The 18,566-nt window shown below is 46.1% G+C and overlaps 1 protein-coding gene across 1 annotated transcript in view; it reads left to right on the top strand.

Moving 5' to 3' along the window:
- GRIK4 (glutamate ionotropic receptor kainate type subunit 4) overlaps positions 1 to 18,566 on the top strand; it is a gene marked incomplete at both ends in the record, with an annotated part of 286,472 nt that overhangs the window by 249,439 nt on the left and 18,467 nt on the right. The window contains 4 exons of the mRNA XM_080929959.1: positions 8,299 to 8,408; positions 11,053 to 11,226; positions 14,653 to 14,818; positions 16,441 to 16,666. Coding sequence (XP_080786085.1) covers positions 8,299 to 8,408; positions 11,053 to 11,226; positions 14,653 to 14,818; positions 16,441 to 16,666 — 676 coding nt within the window. The remainder of the gene's footprint in view (positions 1 to 8,298; positions 8,409 to 11,052; positions 11,227 to 14,652; positions 14,819 to 16,440; positions 16,667 to 18,566) is intronic.

Genomic DNA, 18,566 nt, shown 5'->3' with positions numbered 1-18,566 from the left:
CTCCTCATTTCCTTGTTCAAATCAAATAATTAAACACTTAAGAGGCACACAGTTGTATCACCTTTATAATATTTTGCATTAAAAAGTCTTCTCTGTTAATACATAGTTGCTATAAAGCTTCTTGAAAACCATAGGAATATATTTAGTTTGCAGTATATTGTTTCTATAAAAAGAAGCCCACCCCAAAGTACAGGGCCATGTTAGGAAGATTGTGCTTATAAATATCTTCCTAGTTGGTATTTGGACTTCATTGGAAAACTAGTGCATGAAGAGAAAGAATCCAGACTTTGTGTGTATGTTTTCTCTTCTCTGGTAATAAATGTGTGCCTTCAATTTAGAAAGAGAGAGAATGGGGAGGGAGGGAGGGAGGGAGGGAGGGAGGGAGGGAGGGAGGGAGAAAGAGAGAGGAAGACGAAGGAAGGAGGAAAGAAAGAACAAAAGAAAGGAAGGAAGGAAGGAAGGAAGGAAGAAAGGAAGAAAGAAAAGCTACTGTCTTGCCAGACTAGAATTTTAGATAGGATTTCTGATGTAGAAAATGTGATGATTCTGAACATATAGTATTACTTGATAGGCGTGAAGATAAAAGTGGGAATGAGAGGGGGAAAATGAAGGCCATATCCAGAGACTCTGTGTCAGTGGGTACCATCTTCTCAGTCGGGAAACACTGAGCCCCAGAAACAAAATTTGTGCTAGGGAGGTCCCATATGCTAGCATGCAATAAAAATATTTACATTTTTATTTCTGTTCTTTATCCAAATTGGTCTCAAGAATAGAAATAAAGTAAAGTCAGATATCTTAGGCAGCCTGCTATATAATCCATCTGGGCAGGGCCATACCTGCCCCCTGACTTTATTGTTTTCCCTGGCAATGTCTACACACTCTAAGTACAACACAGAATCTGTATTCATTACTTTTCTTCCTGCTGTGACAGAGTCTTGACAAAGCAACCAAGAAGAGAAAGGAGGGCTTATTTTGGCTTCTGGTTTGAGAATATAGTCTGTAACAGCAGGGTAAGCCTGGCATAAGAAATGTGAGACAGCTCATCACACTGTACTCCCAATCAAGAAACAGAGAGGGATGGATTTTGGTACCTTTTGTCTTTCCTATTGTCATCTAAGACCCACCTCACCCATGAGATGCTGCTGCCCACACTCAGGGTAGGGATTCCCTCCTCAGCTAAACTTCTCTAGAAATGTCCTCACAGACATTTGCAGAGCTGTGTCACATAGTGGGGATTCCAAATCTAGTCAAGTTGCTAGTGAAGAGTCACCATCACGGCATTCATCTGAGGTCCCATCAGGAGCCGGGACCAGATGGGATTCTACGCCATGCACTCATGGTTGGACCTTTAGACTCTGGGGTGGCCTTGAAGCTTCAAAGTTGGTAGTCATGTGCCAGGATATGGATGGAGTTCAAGGCTTACGAGTCCCCTGGCAAATTAACTCGTTTCTTTTTAATGAGAAGTGCAGTGTTTAGTCTAGTAGTCTATCTCCAAGGGGATTTTGTTTTCAAGAGTTGTAAGGCATTGATGCGCACTGTGAATTCTCAACTATGCGTGAGAAGAGAAGAGAACAGCCTGGAAAAAAATATCATATTTGACAAAGTATATCTTGTGACTTTCTGTCTTTTTCCCCCCGTTGCATCAATTTACCTCATGATGGTTTTGCTCAAACTAATATTAAAGTAAGTTTTGTATTCCTCAAGCACTCCCTGCCTGTTGTAGTAAGGTATTATTGGAATGTGCCAGAACTCAACCTGGGATTCAACATTTGGTCCATTTAACCCCCAAATGGGTAAATCTCATTTAAATAATTTCATGTTGGCTTCTTCAGGGAGGTTGGATTGATGTCGAAGATATAGCATGTTGACGCACAGCTTTTGATTTATGAGACACTTCCACACAGGCTCTGGTTGAGTGCAGCAGTGCCAGAGATGGGTGCGATGGGTTTGAATGTGTGGATCAGGAGGTCGGAACCCATAAGCCTAGACATGAGTGCTATAGCCGGTGCTGAAGCCAAGTTTCCTGTCTCCAGGTCCCAAATGGGTCAATTACTCATCCCATGATGTAGAATGTCTATTCCTCCCACATAAAGGACATGCATTGGTTACATGCTTGTTCAAGGCTCATTCTTATCTGAGGATTCCATCCGTGAGATCTGTGAAGCTGTGCAAGAGCTCCAGCCAGCCTGAGTGCCTGATACTCCTGGATAGGGAAGTCCCATGGTCTCTTTCTTACCTTTGCTCTCAGCTAGAGTCTTTTCTCTAAAAACAAACCAATAAAAGAAAAGGTAATAGATGTCTGGTGGTTTGAATGAAAATGGCCTCCACAGGTTCCAGTGGTTAAATGTTTGATCCTCAGCTAGTAGAACGGTTTGAAAAGGATGAGGGGTGTGGCCTTGATGGAGGAGGTGTGTCACTAGAGGTGGGCTTGAGGTTTTAAAGACCCATGCTGTCCCAGTCAGTCTCTCTCTCTCTCTCTCTCTCTCTCTCTCTCTCTCTCTCTCTCTCTCTCTCTCTCTCTCTCTGCCAATCAGGTTATCTTTTCTTGCTACTACTCCAGCACCATGCCTTACTGCATGCCACCATGCTCCCCACTATGAATATCATGGACTAACCCTCTGAAACTATAATCAAACCCCTAACTAAAATGCTTCCTTTTAATAAGTGGTACCTTGCTTGTGGTGTTCCTTCACAGCAACAGGAGAGTAAAGAAGACAGGCATTTATTAAAGAGTGAAAGAGAAATAAATGCCAACATGGAGTTAGTACCTAGCATTTGCTGTATGTTTTATCTGTTTTCCAGGACGGTTTGTTTCATCTCAGCAAGGCTGTCTAGGAACATAGAAAATAGCTCTAAGACAGCCAGTGAGTCACTTCTAACTTAACAATCTGTTCTAAGGAGGTCAAAAATGAATTGTGTCCAAGTCCCTAAAGCTGAGTAACTTGATATCATAGCCCACCAGTAGAAATATGGATCCCTGGATAGTCATATTAATATTGGCTATATGTGCATGGAGCACATCTCCCTCAGGAGCTCAGGATGTTGTATCAGCATTGTTTTACTAACAATCATATTCATCTTTCATGTGTATCATGGTGTTTTGCTTTTATGGAAGAAGAAAATAAAAGGATGCCCAAAGATGGTAAGTGGCTTGCCTAGGACTCACTACTCAGTGAGTCAAAGTTAACGCAAGAATGGGAACTTGGGTGTCTCCAAGCCTGATCTCCAAGAAGAGAAGTAAGGAATGATGTGTCCATACTGTCTCACATGGTGTGAGATGTATTGACAACCAACTAACTAGGTGTTTTGTGAGGAAGAGAAGTAGTAGCTTGCTTACTTCATCCTCTTGTGCTTAAAAGCATAGTGCACGCTAGGCTTCACTGTACAAGACACATACCGCAGATTAACCACAGAGCTTTTACAGTCATACATAACTTCCTCTGCCTCTCTCAGGCTGAGTTACAGATAAGCTATTCCCTTCCCTTTTCAACCCTAGAGGATGTGCTCTTGACCACCATCCATTCCTAGGAGTTGACTGTCTTAGCAAGAAACTACTCTGTAAAATGCTATTACATTCTGTAGACACTCAAAAGTACACAGAACACATGACACAGATCATATGGCAACCCTTAGTCAGTGACATGCTGTAGAGATGGGTCACAGAGAGGAGAAGAGTTGACATCACTGGTGCCATGTATAGGGGAATGGTGTCGAGGCACGGCATCCTGCCCTTCCACAGTTCCAAGAGCAACTGCCTCCTGTCTGCTTCTTTCTTTGTGAAAGCTGAAGTGGAACATAGTTCTAAGGATTGGAATCAGAGGCAGGAATAACAACACAGTACCATAAGCCCAACACTCACTAGGCAGAGACAAGAGGATCTTAAGTTTGAAGTCAGCTTGAGCTACACAGTGAATTCAAGTCCAGCTGAGATTACTTGTCTCGGTTAGCAAAACAAAGGAATAGCAACAACAAATAGATCACTGGTTTCTGAGATCCATCCTTTCAGGATGAAGGCTGGGTTGCCCTCTCTCCCTTGAGAGCCCTGGAGAGCCCTTCTGTTTCACGTGCTACAACCACAGGACCTTGAAGGATTAGGGGAAGTTGTAGTGGCCAGATGGCTGCCTCCTCCTAAAATATCTTTATCCTGTGTCACCATGGGAAAGAAAGTAGCATTTCTGGTCCATTAGGGGAAGGTATCGGTATGGTATAAAAGGAAGACCCCTCCCCTGTCACACACCATCCTTCCTTTTATTTCTGCCTGCCATTAGGTAGAGAAAAATGTGTGGGAACATGGACTGGGACACACACACATTCTTTACTATATCTTCAGTCTTCAAAATAACTCTATAACGTCAGATTTGTTGTTACCCCCAAGTTACAAAGAATACGTAAATATCCATGGATTAAGAAGCCCCTCATGATTGAGCTTGTAGCTAACTAGAACACCACCATATACCTGGGCAGTTCGACTCCTGAGTCAGCATTTTTGTTTTACCACTTATTATGCATTATCTGGCACTGGTGTCCCCGTGCATTTGACCCCAGATTTCAGGAAGGAGAGTACTTTCTTTATACAATATCATTTTCCAACACACAGAGATCTGAATTCATAGACGATTAAGAATAAAAGGCAGTACTGACATACTTCACAGGAGAAGATCCACTGCCATGATACAATTTAAACAACCTCCACAAACCAGGACCATGGGCTAGTTGGTGACCAATCCTCTTATCGCCAAAGATGACAACTGTGCTGGGGTCAGACTGAAGCATTGTCCAAAAGCCAAGGGAACCGCTTCTAATTTTCAATCTCACCAGCAGGACTTGGCCCGTTCTTGACCTCCACAGTACGGATCTATGGCTATGTCTGTATGGAGAGAGATGGATACATAAAACATTACTTGTACGCATTCAGAATGCTTGCCTTCACCTAAAGGCACTGGCCACGCTTGCTGTCAGCAGTTATATTGATTGCATAAGTCAATACAAATGCCTATAAAACAACAGAGTCACAACAAATGATGATGAGGATAGATAAATAACATCTATGAGTACTGTAAACGGGGAAGGATCGAGTAAATCGGGATTCTCTTGGCGCTGGGTAGAAGGCCCAGGATTAATTAGGGAGTGTATTGGAGCGAGCTGCAAGCATTAAGAGTCAAACAAGACTTGGTGCCGCTGCCGTGAGACTGGAGCATGCGATGTGCTGATGGTACAGCTTGATGAGTGATTACCAGAGAAATTAAAGCCATCGCCAGTGATCTCAGTGAGACACAGCTTCCCCGGGGCCCAGTTCTTCCTTCTGTCCACATGGAAACTCAGGTATTGCAATCGAGAGCACATAGTGAGGTACCGAGTGTTTCCGGGAGAATCGCTGTCACTGTCATTCTTCTCTTGAGTTCAGAAGAGGCTAGTATTTTGAAGAAATGCCTGCGGCATGTGATCATAATTTGTTCCAAGTCCCAGTGACAGGGGCATTTCTTGGGAAGAAGGAGGCAATCAAAACATCCACAAAGGAAAACTGGTTGACCTTCAGAATCTTGCAAGAAGCATGCTTCCTTTGCTGTATCTCAACAGTGTGCTGCCTAAACCCAGACCCAGATCTTCAATGACTGTCCAGACCTTTCTGGTCAGTGTCAATCATTGGTGAAATCAGAGGCTGCTTTGCCAGTGTGACAGACAGCTTTCTAGCGAGGCCATGTCTACATCTCATTTCTTGTTTGTGTGATGTCCCGCATCACATCGTATAACCCAAGTCTCTGGGAGTTTTTCTCACAGCTCTGCGTGTTTTCTTATCACTCCTAACCAAATATGGCAGCTTTAAATAGTCCTTCCATCTTCCTCGGGTTCACCGCTTGTGATAAAATCAGGTATAGATTTCTGACATGGAACGTCTAATGGAGCTTCAAATTCAGAAAGCAGCAATGAAAGATTTTTTCCCCTTCCTGGCTGTCTCACCCTTGAAAGACATAAAGTAAAACAGTTTTAACAGGTCAAATAGGATTTTCGTATATTTATCTAGAGGCAGTCTGGAACCAAAAGAGGCCCTGAGAGTTGGACCAAGCTAGTGATTTCTGCTGCAGTAGAAGCATAGGCGAGGCCATCTTCTTTGAGTTCTGCATCATCTGTGTGGATTCTTCACACTCTGCATCTTTCTGTCTGCCACTGGCTGCTAGGCTGATAAATAAGATGCTTCTGGTCGACATTGGAATGAGCAACCAGGGACCCAGATTCTGATGCCCCTGAACCCCTTGTTTCTTGTTAGAGGATTTATGTAATGATGGGAGAAAACATACTCATGATCTAGTCTCTATCCTGTCCCTTTCTTCTTCCTCCTTCTCCTCCTCTCCCTCCTCCTCTTCTTCTTCCTTCTTCTTCTCTTCCTCCTGATGCTGCTCCTCTTCCTTCCCCTCCTGCTGCTCCTCCCCCTCCTCCTTCTCCTGATGCTGCTCCTCTCCCTCTTGCTCCTCCTCTTCTTGTTCCTTTCCCTTAGTTACTAGCCTTTGCCTCTTCTTCAGGTTCATTTTCCCATCCAGTCTGTTGGACTCAAGCGTTGTGTGAACATCAACCATCCCTGCACTGTGAGGAAATGCACTTGGATTCTCCCTGACCTGTGCTATACAGGGGAAGAAAATGATTTTCATAAAGGCCTCCTAAGAGGTTCTGGTCACATTGATGAAAGACTGCAGGTCCCAAGAATGACTGCCTGTAACAGGGCAAGTAATAAAGCATCTCTAAGTCCCTTTAGTGCCAGGGGAAAGTAAAATTCTTCCCTAGAGTGTTGAGGATGTTTCTCATGGTTCTCTGAGAGGGAATGAGAAGTCACCCAGAAAAGCTGAAGTCACTGGGAAATGAGGCTATGCAGGTACCATGGGGTCACTCACACAGAAAGCTATGGGGGCAGACGGTGCATTACAGATAGTAGGTGCTGTTGTTCCCGATGTGATTTAAGTGTGAAAGCAGACCTTCTCATAGATTGGCTGAACGTAATATTGACTTCTAATTACATCCACACACGTCCTGGTGTGGATGTAAGATCGTAAAACTTACAGCGTTTCTGCTTCGAATGTCCCTTAAACAGTATCTAGCCTGGCTTTTTTTGTAGTAAACAGAAGAAATAAAGCTGACAGTGGAACGTGGCTGGAGAGTGCACACCCCATCTTCAGAGGCAACGATTGCTCAGACCATCTAGAGCAGGGGTTCTCAAACTTCCTGATGCTGCAACTCTGTGAGACAGTTCTTCATGCTGCGGTGACCCTCCCCACCATAAAATTATTTTTGTAGCTGCTTCATAACTCTAATTTTGCTACTGTTATGAATTGTAATGTAAATACATGTGTTTCCTGATGGTCTCAGGCAACCCCTGTGAAAGAGTCATTTGGTTCCCCCAAAGGAGTCATGACCAGACATTCATTCTGATCTAGGGTGTTCGTTTCCTTTAGAAAGATAGGAATGTAGATGTGTATGTGAGCTCTCTTTAATGAAAAATGAAACTATGGTAGTGAGGCAAGCCTGCGGCTTTCAGAGAGTGGGTCTGATCTAGCCCCACTCTAGTTGAGGCCAGACAGGATCGGGGACTTGCACAGCTGAATAGTCAGCAGACACCTTGACACCATTTTCCACATTCTATTCTGCTTTTCTTGTGAGACCTGGTGGGAACTTGATGTTGATTTTCACTTCCCAGCTCCAACCTCAGGAGCTGCAAGCACATTCTAGTATGAGGGGACAGGATGGCGACTTTGAGTTAGAAGATATGTCTCTAAGTCTTCCATTTGCCATGGTGTGACTTTGGGTGCATCTTCTGGGCTTTGCTTTCTTCACTAGGAAAATGAACATAATCGACTGAGGGGCCCCTCTGGACTTTGTTTCCATCATTATCTAAGGGCACAGTGCAGAGAGAAAAGCTGTGGAAACCTGCCATATTAACACTTTCAGGAGAAAGATGCATATATCAGAGAGGATGCTGAGGTCAGACCCTGGTACTGCAACTTCACAGGTTCTCCTGAGCCCCAGGGCAGTGTGATGTCACAGGTGTCAAGGGCTGGCAGATTTACTCAGCAAAAAGCCCTGTCATCCCAGGAAAAGGCAGGCCCAGACTACTGTTTGTTTTCTCTGTAGATCAGAGCTCACAAGATGTTTAGCAGCATAGCCTTGGCTACACCATCATCCCTGGCATCCTTAGAATCACCCAGAGTCTCCCCAAAATGCTAGGTCCAAGCCAACGCTCATGCCCTGCCCTGCCCAAAGCCGTTTTGACTGAGTATGTATAGTGAATCTCATTCTCATCTCTATTTTCAGGGTCGCAGACCGGGCTATTTCTCCTTTCTGGACCCCTTTTCTCCAGGAGTCTGGCTCTTCATGCTTCTAGCTTATCTGGCTGTCAGCTGTGTCCTCTTCCTGGTGGCTCGGTACTCTTCCCTTCCCTTCCCTGTCCTCACACCGCCACCTCGTGTCCACTCTGGGAACTGCATGGGGCGGGGGGTGGGTGGGAGGAGGAGAGGATGGTTTAGAAGACCTTGGTGCCAAATAGAGATGGCAGGGGGACTGGGGGCCTGAAATGCTCTCTGCCCAGCTGTCAACCTCACACTACCCGTCCATCTGTCCATGCATGTGTTCCCTACCATGCGCAGCACAAACAGGTTTGCTTGTCTGGATTTGCTTTTGTATTCTGGCTTCCTGAATCCTTCCCACCCACCCCAACTTGGATAGGAGCTTTGGGAAAGAGAGGAGAGGGAGGGGTGACAGGAAGATGGCTCTAATTAAACATGGTGCATTTGGTACCCTGGCATCTATCTTTGCCATGATCTGCCCTAAAGTCCTGAATGACAAGAAATGGAGCCTGCAAATCCAGACAGAGTTGGGGGGAGAGTGAGGGGAGGGGGGACCAGAGGCCACTGGCTCTGCCACTGAAAACACAGCTGTCTCATAGAACAAAAACCACAGAGGGTAGCAAGCAACAAGAGGGTACATTTGTGCCCAGTAACGATTTGGGAGAAATGGTCAGGGTTAGGGGCCAGGGAAAATTAGCCTTCCTTTGCTCCCAGAAGCCAGGAACTGTTCCTGGTCATATGGAAGAACTCCAGGGTATCCCTAAGCTGTAAACTTCCTAAGACTGTACTACATAGAGGGGGTTGTTTGCCCCTGATCAGGCTAAGGTAGCCTGAACTTCAAGACAGACCTTCCACCCACCACCAGCTCAGCCCTCAGTTTACCACGGGGGACTATTGAGTGGAAACAAAGAATAGCTTAGAATGAGCTAGAAATCCAACAGAGGCTCTGTTGCAAGTGACTTCTTGTCTCCAGACCACAACCTCAGGGCCAGATGATCCTTTGGCCCCTGCTCTGTCCCACTGGGGGAGGGGTCTTCCCTGGGTTGTGTTCCCTCTATGGATTGGGGAACCCATGCTCTTTCCATTCAAGAGAGGCAACAGGGATGTATTGAGTCTTACATGTTCCCAGTGTGCCTCTTCTCATAGCAATCAAAGGCAGAATCAAACGGCCTTTGTGGCCACCTAGTAGTCTTCAAAGGCACGGAGTTTGCTCTTGTGCACCACCCACCCCTCTGGGTCCCATAGGCATCGCCACTGTCAAGCATCTGTTGTCAGTGACAGCTGGTGAGGTGCGGGAGCTCGCATGCTGTCTGACACTTCTGCCGCTCTCCACTTCGCAGTGCTGTCTGCCGCCCTGTTTCCGAAGCTGTCTTCCAGATCCAGGCTCCGCTGCTGCTCTGAGATCCTCTTTGGCCCCCTGTGGCTGAGCCGTGCGGACAGTTGGGTCTAGTGGAGTTTACACAGCTTTCAATTCACCGATAAAGCTCTGCAAAGGGTCCTAGGGCTTTGTTCCTGTATAAACACACAAGGGAGACTCACCCGCCCTCCTTGGTGGCCACCACACCCACACACAGTCCCAAATCTGGCACTAGCAAATAATAATAACAACAACAAAAGAAAATGTGTTAGTCTATTATGGTAGGAGGCTGAGGCAGAGGGACTTCCATGCATTTGGGTCTAACCTGGGCTAGGTAATAAGTAAGCTCCATGCCAGCCTGGGCTAGAGCAAGACCCTGTCTCAAAGAACAAAAACAGAAAAGGCACTGAAAAGGCTAATCATGTGACTGCGTATTTGCACGCTATGCAAACCTGGGATATTCTGCTCCAAGGCAGCGGTTTGCACTCGGGTTCCAGAGTGCAGAGGCTCCTGGGAGCCTTCAGACACTCGTGGACATTGAGAACTCTGAAGCCCCAGTGCCTCTTCATTCCGACAGGTGGTGCTTTCATCTTCACATGCTGTACTTCCGGGTGGGATTTTAAAGCAGAAAAGTTAAACTTCAGGCAGCCATGCCCAGGTCAGATCATCAGCATCAGAGGTGCCTCACAGCAGGTGGGGGAGGGTTAATACAGACACCTCTGGGTCTCCAAGGGATTTAGGACGGGGCATCTGGTGAGAGGGAGTTGGTGGCTGTCAGTGTGGAAGTGGACCTAGGGCCATTCACACCATTCGGGACCTTACAGGTTTTTTGTCCTCACGCAGCTCACAGGCCTTGTCACATGGGGGCTTTTTAAAACAAGCCTTCCCGGAAGTCTGACATAGCCAGGGTTTGAGAACTATATGGATCTAGGGTTAGAGTGTTTAAGCTGTGGCCCTATGAGACCCTAGAAACTTTTCCTTTTTTCCTTGGGAACTCACCATGAAAAAGCCAGGGCCCTTCCAGGCTGCCCAGCCCTGATGCTGCCACCTTTCCGACAAAGCCATCACTTTTAGTCATTTTAAATATTGGGGTTGAACACCTGAGTTTACTTAAGGGAGAAACGTATTTCTTTGAAGGATTCAATACAAATTGTTTGGGAAACATCGGCTTCTCAAACTATTGAAGGGAGTGAGTCCAACCCACCTCACCCCTTCCACAGGAAAAAGAAATCCAGGAATCCAAGCATAGCAAGGAGAAGTACTGGACTCCGCTACACAGGTAGAGCCAGGAAGATGAGTTGTACTGTTCTTCGGCAGCCATGTCTACCCCTCCTTACCCCAGGAATATGGTCTTCTCTCCTGCAGGTTAACTCCTTATGAGTGGTACAGTCCACATCCTTGTGCACAGGGCCGGTGTAATCTCCTGGTCAACCAGTACTCCCTGGGCAACAGCCTCTGGTTTCCGGTTGGAGGCTTCATGCAGCAAGGTTCCACCATCGCCCCTCGAGCTCTGTCTACCCGCTGTGTCAGTGGTGTCTGGTAAGGCCTGGCAGCAGAGCAGGGGACTGGACTAAATAGAGACCTGAGGCCTGGTGGTGGTGCATGCCCTCAGTCCTAGCACTCAGAAGACAGAGTCAGGCAGAGCTGAGTTTGAAGCCAGCCTGGTCTACAGAGGGAGTTCCAGGATAGCCAGCACTACATGGAGAAACAAGTTAGCTCTTTCTGATGGCAAGGAGAGCAGATTTGTCTTGACAGGTAGACTCTAGAAGTGAACCAGCTGTCTTAAAATTCAGAGGATGATGGGCAGTGTAGATGTGGGAGGTGGGATAAGAGGGGATGAAGGTTTGGTACTCTTTACTACTCTAGCCTAGCACCTAGCCCTGTCTCTGGGTACAGAGGAGAACCAAGACAAGAGAAAGGAAGGAAAGAAGGAAGGAAGGAAGGAAGGAAGGAAGGAAGGAAGGAAGGAAGGAAGGAAAGGAGAATGAGAGAGAGAGAGAGTGAGTGAGTGAGAGAGAGAGAGAGAGAGAGAGAGAGAGAGAGAGAGAGAGAGAGAGAGAGAGGAAGAAACAGCCTTAATGGTTTATAGCAAAATTACCTCTTGACCTAAAAAAAATCACTGTGATTGAGTGGCTTGACCAAGAGAGAGCATATGCAGATTTATGCACATAAGCATCCTGTAAAGTCCCTGCAGGAAAAGACTGCTGGCTGCTCTCCCCTCCCAGTTTTCCCAGCTTCTGTCCTCTGATCAACCAGTACTCCCTGGGCAACAGCCTATGGTTTCCAGTTGAAGGCTTCATGCAGCAAAGCTCCAGCAGCTGTGAGGCTGACCTGTCTATCTCAGGAGCTACAGGAATGGTCAAGCTCTTATATTCTCTAACAGGCAAAAGATCCAACACAGGAAAGTTCTTTGAAAACCTACAGAAGTGATGTAGAAACTAGGGTCATGAAGAACATATGCAGCCTAGGGAGACAAGTTTGCAAAACACACATATTGGATCTTCTCTTAGCAATCTACAATAGGTTTGACTGGGGTAACTCTCAGAAATTACAGCCTTAGTCCCCCTGCTTCCTCCTCAGCCCATTTTTAAGCCAAAAGAAAAGGAGTTGAGGTGTTTTCATCCTTGATTACTGGGGCCTAGGTCACATCAGTTGGTCTAGAAACAGATACGAGAGTTGTTTTAGGAGCTGGGACAATGCTACCACTTTCTCTCTAGAGCTTTAATTTGCCCACATGTGGCAAATATGGCAGGATTTAAGCCACTTGGGCAAGAGGCTTGCCTGTTCCCAGGCATTACCAAGAAGTTTCTGAGTAGATTAACATACAGAACTGGGATTTGTGTCCCCAAGAAGAGGATACTATCTCAGCAGAGACAGTCACAAAATATCCTCAAAGCCTAGGAACGCTGGGCAGAAGCCTTGAAAGAGGAACATCCATTCGTTTCATTCCTTTGGGTTTTTCCTTCCAAAGGGTGCTCTTTACCACTGATGTGCCTGGGGCCGGTGTTCTTTGCCTGGTACATCTACCATAGACTTTCCACTGCGCCAAGGGAAGCATTCCTCCGGAGACCTTAGATGACTGAGTCACAGTGTTCCAGAGCATGCTGGGAGAGGAACAAAGGGCCACCATGAGAGACCTTTACTAGCCCCCTGTCCACAGTTATCAGCAAGGGTCTCTGCCCTTTGACCTCTTAGATTATTAAAGTCAAGGTTTAGTTAGACCCCTGGGGGAGTGAAGGATCAGAAGGTAGGACCACCATGACCTGCCCTGACCAGGGGCAGAAGAAAATGTCACATGGCTCAGAAGAATGTCGGCTTTCCAACTGTTAATGTCCTCAGATACAGGGGCACAGCCCCATCAACTCCTTGGGATAGCTTGTCCTGAACTGGATCACTTGATCTGAATGACATCTTGCCCTTATGACCATGGCCCTAAACACCTACTTTTCACCCAGAAAATATCAAGCACTAGAATGTGGCCATGAGCTGGAGAGATGCTCCTACACAGCTCTGAGGCCATGTCTACATTCAAGGTCCATTAACTCTGTTTCTCCTCAGTGTATCCAGGCTTGCCCCAGTGTAAAGAGCTGAAGTGGGTACAGAGAGTGTGTCCTGAGCAGGGAGGGAAGTCTGTCACTTAGAGGTCACTACTACTTGAGGTAGCATCAGGGAAGCAACTAGATGATTTTTATCCCCTTGCCAGCCTGGGGGCCTCTCCAAATTTCTCTAGCTCTCGTATTCATCTAGTTTGTTCTCGATTGCTGGTCACAAATGACGTAGGACCTCATTTGCTGTTGCCAGGACACAGAGATGTGTAGAGCAGGTACCATTATCTCCATTTATTAGGTAAATAAACCCAGAAAAAACAAGGACATTCCTTGCTAGCATATTGCTGACCAGAACAACAGCGAAACAAACAAACAATCCAAAAACCAAAACAGTCCACCTCCCTTGTGGTCTAGCATATAAGAATCTGTTGAGCTAGTGGACGGGCCTGTTGTGTCTCCCTAGGCAGACATCCAGCTGGCGTTCTTGGTAACCTTACAAAAGGGAAAATGGGATTCCTTGGTCTTGAAAATCCACCTGGCAGCTGCCAGCTGCTGAGTCCCATGACAAATGCTACGCGTTAACATATCAGTGTCTGCATACTGGGTAAGCCCTTGTGAATACAGACGCCACTGATCCAGAATTGGTGATTCTTCAGCCTGATTCATGGTGTTTAGATCTGAGCCCCTAACACACAAGGAGGTTACTGATGTAGATCCAGCCTAATGAGCAGATGGGAAGAGCTTGCTTAACCTACCAGACTGAACACACTGCCGTTTGGCATATATGCTGCCTGCATTGCAGAATTATTCAAATTTCAAATGAAATTCTAGGGACTCCATAAAATAGGCTTGTAAGTCTGAAGCAGCTCGTCCATTGTCAGAGGTTTTCCAATTTCAACTTCCCAGCCGTAATGGTCGTTAGACGTGGCTGTGTACAACCGTATCCATATTTATCAAGGTACTTCTCAGAGCCTCTGTGTGCTTCCTGCAGCAGGCAGATAGTGCATTCGCCTCCCCGAGTTGTAGGAATTAGCTGAGGTAGTGGTGGATGTTGCTCATGTTAGGTATTCAGAACATGGCAGTGTGCAGATCCGCACAAAGACCTCACTTCATTCACTAGCTCATCTCTGATGGTTCCCAGACAATCGTGTGTATGGACCATACCTCTTTTGAATGACAAGTAATTACATTTCATAAATAAGAAAAAAAACCGGCAGCCAATTATTATCTTCCAGGTAACATTCACAGATTTGGTTCATGTCCCTTGACATGGTATATCCCGAATCCTTCCCCTCCCTACACTGAGCTGATACCTCTTCCAAAGAAAGATACTTGCTCTCTCCAGGACTGGGCTCAGGAGCCTAAGCCTGCTGGGACTGCCAGGGCAACAAAGCCTCTCTGGTGTCTTCCTATATAGGTGGGCATTCACGTTGATTATCATCTCATCATACACGGCCAACCTGGCAGCCTTCCTGACCGTGCAGCGCATGGAAGTGCCCATTGAGTCTGTGGATGACCTGGCTGACCAGACCACCATTGAGTACGGCACGATTCACGGAGGCTCCAGCATGACCTTCTTCCAAGTAAATACCACCTGGGGGAGGGCAGAAGGAAGCTGAGATACATGTGCATTCAAGATCAAAACAACTCTGCCCATCCCATTTCCTCTTTTGAGCATCTACCTTAGAGGTCTTCCTGGGGCCTAGTTTTCTCCTGTTCCAAAAAATTTCCCCAGAAGGAGGTCTCAGGAGGATTTTGTATGAATCTCAACCTATCCCATATTGTTGCGCATGAGCAGCTGGTAATACTTGAGATGGTTTTAGAACTAATGCAATGGAACCTTCTAAATGTATAATAGTTCTGTGTTTGTTTTATGTGCGCTATGTGCTGTGGATCAAGCTTGCAGTCTTGTTTACATTTACTGCATTGGATGGAGCTGATACGCTCATTTAAATTTTAAAAAGCGAGTTGGATTTTATAGTTAGTACTTAGACAAAGCAAGATTAAAATAATGCGGGGCTGGGGGTGGGGTGGCTCCGTGGGTAAAATGCTAAGCAAGGAAACTTGAGTTTGGGTTCCTAGCTACTCGCATAGAAAGCGGGTGTGGTCATGCATACCTGTAACCCAGTGCTGGACATGGGGTGGAGACAAAAACTAGTGGTAACCAGAGCTCACATGTCAGCAGTAGAGTCAATCAGTCAGTGGGCCCCAGACTCAGTGAGGAGACCCTGCATCAAAAAAAGGTGGAGAATATGAAAGGAGACACCCCAAGTTCACCTGTACATGCATGCCTACATACAAACATAAACACGTGCACCTGTGCATGCGCACACTAGTTAAAATAATGTGCCTGTGACCAATGTTTAAGAAATGTAGATGAAGATGTCCTGGTCATTTCTCCTAGACTGATGGGTTCTCTGGAGCAGACACATTTGCGTTCTTTGGGATATCACCTTGTCTTAGGAGAAGCCCCTGACATCGTATAGTGTTCAATGACAGCCAAGCTGATTGATCACCAGGGCTGACAGAAACAGGCCACACATAATAGCAGGTTTTGTGTGCTTCTAGAGCTCCAGGGAAGATTTTCCCCCTGAGGGCTTGTGGTGTCTAACCAATTCACACGCAGGAAGCTTGTTTTCACAGGAGAGAGGCCCAAGGCCTGCTGTCTGTTTTCCATAGGAATCTCTGTGCCTGTTGGCATAGGGACAGGGAAAGCTTTGTACAAATAGAGTTTGGATGGGCCCCCAGAATTCTATCTTGTTATTATTGGTAAAACAGCAGCCAGCCTTGGTTGACTTGTGGAGTTGATACACCAGTTTAGGGTAGGTAGCAGATATCTACACTGTTTCTTCAGGACTGTCTCTTTATTAGTCCCAAAGTGAGGGACAATGAGGGATTATAACCAGAATTTGAATTCTGCCTGATATGGAAGTTGGTCCTGAAGGAATTCTGGAGGGTAGCTGAGACAGAACCGGTGATCAACTGGCAGGCAGAACTTACGGGACCTCAAGTCCTTTCCTGGTCGTCTATTAAAGGGACAGGTCTCTCCTCCCTTATGCAATGGCAGTGACCCGGGGTGCTTGGTGGTGATGTGGGGTACAGCAGCAGAAGGGCTCATCTCATGATTCTCTGATGTCCTCCTTTTGTAAGCCGATGTTTCCTTTCTCATTTCCCAACCTTGCTTCCTTCCGATGCTCTCCCCGAGAACTCCCGGTACCAGACCTACCAGCGCATGTGGAATTACATGTACTCCAAACAGCCGAGTGTGTTTGTGAAGAGCACCGAGGAGGGGATTGCCAGGGTGTTGAATTCCAACTACGCCTTCCTGCTGGAGTCCACCATGAACGAGTACTACCGTCAGCGGAACTGCAACCTCACTCAGATCGGGGGCCTGCTGGACACCAAGGGCTATGGGATTGGCATGCCAGTCGGTATGCAGGAGAGCGACAACCTTTGGGTATAGCTTCCTCCAGGCAGGGTCAGGGGAGCCAAAGCCACTGAATACTGCCTAGAATCTATTAGCCCGTTTCCAGAACCAACAGGTTTGAGAACAACTTTAGGTAGGCTTCCTTATGGCTATAAAACAAAAAAATCAAGCAAGCACATGTATTTGTCCTTCCTTCTTTCCTTCCTTCCTTCCTTCCTTCCTTCCTTTCTTGCTTCCTTTCTTCCTTCCTTCCTTTTTTCTTTCTCTCTTTCCTTCTTTCTTTCTTTTTTCTTTCTTTCTTTCTTTCTGTTTTCTTTTAAGACAGGGTTTCTCTGAATAGTCTTGGATGTCTTGGAACTCTGTAGACCAGATTGACTTTGAACTCAGAGATCTGCCTGCCTCTGCCTCCTGAGTTGTTGGAATTAAAGGACTAAGTTACCACCACCTGACTGCACATGTACCTCTAAGCAGAAATAAGTGCATATGTGTGTGTGTATGTGTCTGTGTGTATATGTATATGTGTGTATCTGTGCATTGTGTGTATATCTGTATTTGTATGTGTCAGTGTCTGTGTGTGTTTGAATGTGTGTAATTCTGTGTGTGTCTATATGTGTATGTATGTGTCTCTGTGTGTGTGTCCACATGCACACACACGTGGAAGTCATTGGTTAATATTGGATGTCTTCTCAGTTGTTCTGTCATAGCTTTTGAGACAGGATCTCTCACTGAATCTGGTGCTCACTGCTTTGGCTGGACTAAGCCCCAAGATCCTCCCATTTCTGCCTCCTGTCCCTCCTTGTAATCAACAGGTGTGCGCCACCATGGCTCCATTTCTACATAGGTGCTGACGATCTGAACCCAGGTCCTTATGTTTGCACAGCAAGTGCTTTACTGACTCAGCCATCTCTCCAGCTCCCCAATCAGTAGTTGAATAACTAGTTGTCTACTTATTTCACTAATTCTAACTCTAGGAGAGTACTGAAACCCCAGCAGAGACTTCAGGTCTTGTTCTCTTTGTCTCTCAGTTTGGCATGTTGGCCCTGTCTCTGCTGATTAACATCCCACTAACCGCAAGAAGAAAAAAGCACTTCAGTGCTAAGATGAACACACCCTGCTGATTGTAGTTCACTAACCAGGTCACAGGAGATAGCATTAAACTCTCTGTAGAGTTCACTACTCTGTGTACTCCTACTTGGTGTGGGTCATTGAGAATGGGCACTAGTGTACCGTGCATTTACTGGGTGCCATCTTATCTTCTAAGATGCTTGGCTTCTAGAATGGTGCCACAGCTGGGCTTCTCAAAGGACATTCACTTTGCTGATAGCTCTACTACCAGGAAATCAGGAGATTCATTCAGCTGTTGTGATTGTGGAGAATCTAAGCATAGCTCTGGGTAATTCCATGCGGGGTGTTGAGCTCTCCTGATGTAAGGCTGTTCCTGAATAAGGTGGCAGGCAAGAATCAAGATATAGAGACATCAGACACGTGAGAGCTCCGATCCTTGGCATGCAGACCTTGTAGTCACATATTGTGTCCTTGGATTGATCTATCCCTGACTGGAAGTGTTATAAATTGCAGAGTTCATTCACACCTTGGTATATAATGAAAATGGTCTTGGAGTCAAGGAGACTTGGCTACGGTACCTCAGAGAGGTGATTTAACATCTCCGGGCCTCAGTTATCCAAGTAATAGAATTAAGTTTCTCATAGCTACTCAGCGAGTCACTGTGTGGGTTAGGGTTGTAGTTGGTTGTGTACCTTCCCAGGGGTCTCACATATAGACTCCATTGGGGAATATCATTGTCCTCATCATTCCCATAGTTCCCTGTGCTATTTGGTAGAAGCAGATTGCTTCTTAGAACACTGGTTAGAAAAGAAAAAAAATGAGCCCGCAATAATGAAAGT

Source organism: Micromys minutus (genome assembly GCF_963924665.1).
Source record: "Micromys minutus genome assembly, chromosome: 16".
Classification (NCBI taxonomy): Eukaryota; Metazoa; Chordata; class Mammalia; order Rodentia; family Muridae; genus Micromys; species Micromys minutus.
This window is presented reverse-complemented; position numbering and strand designations above follow the sequence as displayed.